At 49.2% G+C, this 7,216-nt stretch overlaps 1 protein-coding gene across 1 annotated transcript in view; it reads left to right on the top strand.

Annotated features, from left to right (window-relative positions):
* Upb1 (beta-ureidopropionase 1) overlaps nucleotides 1–7,216 on the top strand; it is a 30,733-nt gene that overhangs the window by 19,231 nt on the left and 4,286 nt on the right. Inside the window, exons 4-7 of the mRNA XM_023720943.1 lie at nucleotides 297–321; nucleotides 365–526; nucleotides 2,735–2,904; nucleotides 6,841–6,922. Of these exons, the coding sequence (XP_023576711.1) occupies nucleotides 297–321; nucleotides 365–526; nucleotides 2,735–2,904; nucleotides 6,841–6,922 (439 nt within the window). The remainder of the gene's footprint in view (nucleotides 1–296; nucleotides 322–364; nucleotides 527–2,734; nucleotides 2,905–6,840; nucleotides 6,923–7,216) is intronic.

Here is a 7,216-nt window from a genome sequence, read left to right as displayed (position 1 = left end):
CCCAGTCTCAATTGCCATCTCAGTGCACCCCGGGGATCAAACTGCCGGCCCCTGCACCTGCTTGCAGGCACTTTAATCCACTGAGCTATTTGGCCAGTGCCAGGTCTCAGTTTTCAAGGCCCCTCCACACAGATTCCACAGCAGCCACACCATTCTCTGTTCTCACTGGCAGTCCGCAGGGATGATGGCAGTTCTTATTTAGCTAAGTGTGGACATCAGGACGGCCGTGGCAGTAAGTATTCCTAATAACGTCTGCTGCAAGGGACAGTGCTGCACCAAGCCCTGTTGTTTGGTAGGATCAGTAAGTGCTTTGATGAAAAGGTGCGGTTGATTTGAAAGAATACTGTGCTGTTCATTTCTCCAGCTGGCAAAGAAGCACAGCATGGTGGTGATATCCCCCATCCTGGAGCGAGACCACAGTCATGGGGACGTCCTGTGGAACACAGCTGTGGTGGTCTCTGATTCTGGAGCGGTTCTGGGCAAGACCAGGAAAAACCACATCCCACGAGTGGGCGATTTCAATGAGGTAAGCTGCCCTTGGGGTGATCGGCCCAGCTTGCTTCTCTTCCTTCCATGTACAGACCTCGGAGGCCCCTCTGCTGGTGACATTCTGGGTGGGAGAATGTCATCTCATGTGATGCTGCAGCACAGTGTGACTGTGGTGCTCAGAGGGTCCCATGACATGGCCCTGTGTCACGCAGGTGGGTGGAATTCACGTGGAGCTCACGGGAGCCCCAAACACCTTAGCACTAGGGTTTTTTTATACATGTGGGTTTTCTGTTTGTGGTGCTCGGGATCAAACTCAGGACCTTGTGCTTTGCAGGCAGGTGCTTATGCCGTTGAGCTATATCCCTTTGCCCTATACATGTGTTTTTATTTTAACCTGAGGGTTTTTTGTTTGTTTGTTTGTTTGTTTGTTTGTTTTTTAAATTCTCCTTTAGAGTAAGTGGTACATAAATTAAAGGCAAAATAGTGGATAAATGTGCTATGATGGGCTGGTGAGATGGCTCAGTGGTCTAAAGCACCTACTTAGAACAAGCTTAGCAAAGCACAGGGACCACAGTTCAATCCCCCAGCACCACATGCCAGCCAGCGCCGCCCCCTGGTGGGCTGAGCTGGCCCCCCCCACACACACACAAATAAAATAAAATAAATGTGCTATGATTCCTGAGGCCCCTTTCAGGCTCTGACCTCCTGGATGACCATGACCAATCTCATTTTGGGAAGGTGGTATTCGTTGTCCATGGCTTTCATGGTTCCTGTTTTTCTGTTTCGTTTTTGTAGGGCTAGGGTGTGAATCCAAGGCTTTGTACTAAGCTATGTCTGCAGATTGTTTTTAATTTTGAGACAGGATCTCAGTTGCCCTGGCTGGGCTCTGACACACCATCCTTCTGCCTCAACCTCCCAGAGTATTGGAGTTATAGGTGTGCACCTCTGTACCCAGGCTGAGTTGGCCCCTGTTCATGTGTTGGGTGACAGGAGGTTGGTTAATATGCCTGTCTCTGTATTTGTGTGTTACGTGAGACTCTTTTTTTTTTTTTTTTGGTGGAACTGGGGATTGAACTCAGGCCTTTGCGCTTGCCAGGCAAGTGCTTATTCTACTGAGCCATCTCCCCGGCCCCAACATGAGACTTTTTATGCCTATGGGCAGGGCATACATTGGGAGGCTACTTCAGTTAATGGCAAGTCACAAGTGGGTGACAATGGTGTGGTGGATGTTTAAAGAAGTGAAATAGACAACACCCAATGCCTAAGATTAAATCTGAACTTGATTTTCAGATTGGTACAGTTGTTCAGGATGTGACATCCTTGTCCTTTATCCTCTTTCTCAGATCATGGGGGCCCCGGATGTACTCAGGCTAGTGAGGAGGGTGGGAAATCATCAATAGGGCCCGACAAGGTTCCCTGGGCGAGAGAAGAACCCAGCGTTTCTCAGTAACAGTTGGTGGTGGGGGCGGGAGTCCCTTGCCGTTTACCTTGGGTTAATCTTTAACTCCCTGCAAATAGCGCAGGGCTGGCCCCAGCGCAGCATGGCGGCTCCAGTGCCTGCCACATGTGTACATCCTGGCCACTGCTTGCACCTGGTCTGCTTTGAAATTAATAGGAAGTGGGAAGAGGCTCCAGCAGTGGGTCTATGTGGGAACTCACGTGCCCTCTACCCTTCCTGGGGGCTGTCTCTGCTGCAGGTTCCAGGGCTGGGCAGGCAGAGGCAGGCAGAGGCAGGCACAGGAAAGTGGGGTTCCTACCTGGCTGCCCTGAAGTCAAGTCCCAACCCCACTCGGTGACAGTGTTTTCTAGACATTGATGACTCTGATGAATCCGAGTTCCTTCAGCTCTAAGATTCCATCGAAGACCATGTGCTTGCTGAGGACTTGGGCCAGTACACGTTAGCAACAGCCAAACCTCAGCTTTCACCTTCAGAGGTCCTTATCGAACCTCCCTCCCCCAGTTTCTCTTCATGGAAAGTGACTTTGGGGATTTTTGACACATCACAAAGGGGATTAGGGATAGATGCTTAAAACCACAGTGACTTCCCTTTGAGTGGCTTTATTTTTGTGTCTTGATTTGTATCTGTCTACTGTTTAACATTGAAATTCTGGGATTTCAAGTCATACCCAAGAGTGTTAACTTTTAGAACACTGGTGATATTTCATGTTTTCTGCTGAATCTAAGGAAAGAGAAATCCTTACGGTGCTGAGGCATCGATGTAACAGCCCTGTTTGTTGTTTTTTAGTCGACTTACTACATGGAGGGAAACCTGGGCCACCCTGTGTTCGAGACCCATTTTGGCAAGATCGCAGTGAACATTTGTTATGGACGGCACCACCCCCTCAACTGGCTTATGTACAGCATCAATGGGGCAGAGATCATCTTCAACCCCTCAGCCACCATTGGCTCACTCAGGTGACTCAGTGTGCAGGACGTGGGGGTTCCCTGGGGCTCAGCCACAGTTGAGACCCAGCGCCATGATCCAGGGCTCAGAGGTAGGGTTTATAGTCAGGCGCGGTCATCAGAGTGTCTTAACAGATTGGAAGGCCTATGGTGGTATATTTCACATTTAACCAGCTTTTTAGTGAAAAGAATTCTCAAGATGACACAATTTCGGATCCCCAAAGAGCTACTCACTCTACTGTGAGACACCATCCTTTGCTATGATTCTGAACTTTGCAATGAAAATACCACCACCTCCTGCGTGCTCATCAAGATTCAGAAAGTCCTACTTCTTGGTCCTGGAGCACTCTAGGTACCTAGCTAGCATTAGCTCCTGGACAGAGGGCTCTGGATTCTGGCTCATGGGACCAGTGGCATCCAGCCAGGGAACACACAGCCATATGAGGCCAGGAGAAGGTGAGGGCTTGGAGCCCAGAGGATGCTTAAGAGATCAATCCCGGCAACTTATTTTTAGCCAATGAAATGATTTCCTTGGTAACACCTGACAATAAGTGTTTGGGTGTTAAGTCTCCAATAACTGCTCTAGTAGAGGCAGTGCAGGGTGAAGCTGGACCTGGCAGCTCCAAGTTCCTGAGCTCCTGGGCAGGAAGGAAGGGCAGCTAGGAAGCTTAGCCTTTTCTTGCCTGATGTTCCTTCTGCTGATCCGCTTTTCCCCTACAACTGAGCATTTGGGTAGTTTCCAGCTTTGCATTATTACAAGTAACAGAACTCTACGAATCTGTGGAAACATTTTTCTCCTCAACTTACTTTTTCCCAAGCAGGAAGAGGTGCTGGCTTCTGGTCCTGGTTGCTCAGGTCTAGGCCCAATGCTGGAGGCCAGCGGAGGGGGTCTGGTGGGCAGCTTGGAGTTCCCTGCTGGCCCACACTTGTCGGTATTTCTAACCCTCAGCAAAGCCTTAGTCTGGCTTCTAGATGTCAGAATATGGTGCTCCTCCCTGTCTCAAGTGACATCTCCTGTGCTTCAGAGTTTGCATAGCAGGTTCCTAATCAGGTCAGGACACAATGCCCGGTCTCTTACTTGAGGTCCACCACCTTGTCAGTGCTATTGGGTAGAAGAAAAAAAAAATCAGGCCTTCGATATTCCTTAGGGTTTTCCCTCAAAAAATATATGAGGGTCTTATCATGGCTTGAGCACCAGTAACAGTGTCCATGGAGGGATTTTTTTGGTTTGTTTTTGTTTTTGTCTTTTTGAGACAGAACCTCGCTATGTAATTCAGGCTGGCCTTGAACTCACTTTGTAGCCTAGGCTGGCCTCAAATTTGCAGTGATCTTCCTGCCTCAGCCTCATGAGTGCTGGGATCACACTGGGCTCCATTAGTGGTTTTAGGGCAAGGTGATTACTGGTCATCCAGCCGCTGGGCCTATGCGAAACCTTGGTCCCCCTTGGCCATTTATGTGTAAGACATTTTTAAGAGCTCTGTCTTCCCTGCAGCAATCACTAGAGAAATCAGAAGCCCAACCCCCAGGGCAGCTGGGCCTGAGCTGGCTTCTGGCCACAGACCCACCCAGCCACCTTGCTGCGTGGGTGTAGTGGCTCTCCCAGGTCTTGCGATCTCAGGCTTTTATTAGCCCCAATTAAGCAAACAGAAGTGCCTCGATGTAATATGGACCAAGGCGCTTGTGTCCTGACAGCTTATCTGGCTTTTTAAAAATGATTGATTTTTCTTCTGCAGCCAAGAATTGTCTGGCCCTCTGCTCCCAAGGGTGTGGCGAGACTGCCAGTAAAAGCTGCTGCCGGCCTTTGGGAAAGCAGGATGTTTCATGAACGCCTGACTTGTTCATGCCCTGTGACAGATAATGGCTCTCCCAGAGCTGTAGCCCAAGGAAGTGATGTAAGAGGAAGACATGAAGATGTTTATGGTAGCCAGAAGAACGTCAGGGTTAAGGAAATTTGAGCCCATCTCTTCCACCGATTATTGCTCCCACAGTCATCCTGAAGATAGTGAGGCATCGTGACAAAAGCCTGTGAGCCATAAAAAGATGTATCTAGGCTGTGGTCAGAACGCTGTAAAATTTTTTGTACTATGGGCAAGGATAGCCGTGGAGTTGGGAAAAATGACAGCAGGTGGTTTATGGAGGTGGTGAGATTTGGATGATTTTTTAAAAATTACTTGCAGCATCGATAAGTGTTTCTTAGCATCGTGTCACACACACACAAAACCCACAGTAGATCACAGCTTCCAGAACCATCCAGCTCCTTCTGCGGTATCTTCAGTCCTCCCTGTCAGGTACATGATGCCTGAACTGTGGGTTAGTGGGGTGTCTTCACTCATTTTTCATGTCCCACAGTTCTCAAACCACAAAACACTATCAGGGCTTTTTGATTGGTTGGGTCACCCGGGCAGTCCCAGGATGTGCCCAGCACAGCCGGAGAGTAGCCGAATTATTTCTGCTTTATTCATTCATCAAAAGGTCGCCATCCCATGTCCTTGGTGCATTCTGCTTTCCCACTGTAATTATTTTTAGGGATGTGTGTATGTCACACTGGGAATATATTACCTCCGTCCCTCCATCAAAACCCGCGCATAATGGACTCTCACGAACCTCCAGCTTCCTTTCCCCTTGTTGTTTTGAGAGCATACATTTTATTATCAGCTGTGGGTTTGAGTCCTACGCAGAACACCTCCCTGGAGAATTGCAAGAAAGATGTTTTGTGGCAACTGTTCCGCAAGTGTCTATTTAATTCCTGAAAATGTCATCTATGGTGTATTTCTGTAAAAATCCCTTCTTAAAAGTTTTGTCAGCGTGGCTTAGTAGTTGAGGGGGAAAGAAAGGCAGAATGAGTCCCCTCAATCAAGCCCTTGATTTTTTTTTTCTTTTATCCTTTTCCAGACTCATGAATCCTCTTGAGAATTAGGCTTGTGACAAGCACACACCCCCTCCACCTACTCCTTGGTTTAAGCCAGGTGCATGCTGACAGCAAGGAAGATTCTAGGGCTTTTGCTCGCAGCCACTCAGTGTTTCTAAGTGGGCACTGGTTCGGCCAGTCTAGAACTTTAGTGATGTCATTTCGTGGGTGAAAGACAATCGGTGACCAGAAGGCCCACTGAGTTCCACGCTGGCTAGAAAAGACAGGGTCTCTAGCAGAGGTGAGGTCTCCCGCTGTGCTCTGTCTTCAGTGGGTACTGGACCAGGCAAGGCCCCCAGCTCAGTGGTCCCTGTGGGGTGGCCAGTGATGGGACCAGAGAGCTTCTGCCTGCGGACATAAGGTTCAGAGAATAAAAATGGAAGGGCCCTGAGAGACAGTCAGTTCAGAAGCAGTAATTCTGCTGCAGAATGTGTCCCCCACATGAACACACACCCATCACCTAAACTTTGTAGTTACTCTGCTGGAATGCTCCTCTATGGAGCTGGGGTTTTTTGTTTTGTTTTGTTTTTCCTTTTCTCCAAGATGGCAGGGTAGGAGAGCTAGGGGTAGGAGGTCAGGCCCCAGCTCACCAGGCCCCCTGTGCCCCTCTGACGTTTACCAGAAGGTCTACCCGGGCCAGCTGGAAAGCAGATTTGCAGGAGGAGGGAAGAAGGTAGAAACATGACAGTTATGAGCTCCTGCCGTGTGGAGCTTCACTTCCTCAGTGTTTAGTCTTTCTTCATGGTCTCCTTTTGAGGGAGTTTGCGAGAAGGAAACAAGCTCGGGATGAGGATCTGAACCCAAGCAATCTGACTGCGGTGGCTCTTGCTTGCAGCAGGCCCTCCCTGGAAGGCTGCTTAGGCTTAAGCTGGGTGCTGTGGCAAAGTGGGTCTACAGTGACTTGTGGGTACAGTGAGTCTCCTTGGCTGTCCCCACGACTGGCCAGAGAAGGCCAGTAGCCCAGCTGCTGCTCGGCCAGAGCATCCCACTGAGGCTGCCTGAGAGCAGGCAACCTGATTCCTCCTGTCCTCCTTTTTCAGTGAGTCCTTCTGGCCCATTGAGGCCAGAAACGCAGCCATTGCCAATCACTGCTTCACTTGTGCCATCAACCGTGTGGGCCAGGTAAGTTTCTGAGGTCTGGTTGAGAACCACTACAACCTGGTGACCCTGGGAGGGACATATCACAGGGCCACATGATCATGACTTCTCCGTGTTCCTTGGACATGCATGCCACCAATTCTAGGATCTCAGAAGTAGAAAACCTGACTTGGTCTGTTACTCTTGTTCTATCTTTAACTAAAAATCATCCTGAAAGAATCTCCAATTTATCAGTTTTTCACTCTCACTTGCCAGTATCCAGTTTGTGTTTCCTCCTTCCCATCTACCCACCCATCCATCCATCCATCCATCCATCCA

The sequence above is a fragment of the Octodon degus genome, unplaced genomic scaffold (genome assembly GCF_000260255.1).
Source record: "Octodon degus isolate 3935 unplaced genomic scaffold, OctDeg1.0 scaffold00079, whole genome shotgun sequence".
NCBI lineage: Eukaryota > Metazoa > Chordata > Mammalia > Rodentia > Octodontidae > Octodon > Octodon degus.
The sequence above is the reverse complement of the archived record's forward strand: the minus strand, read 5'-3'. Positions and strand labels throughout refer to the sequence as shown.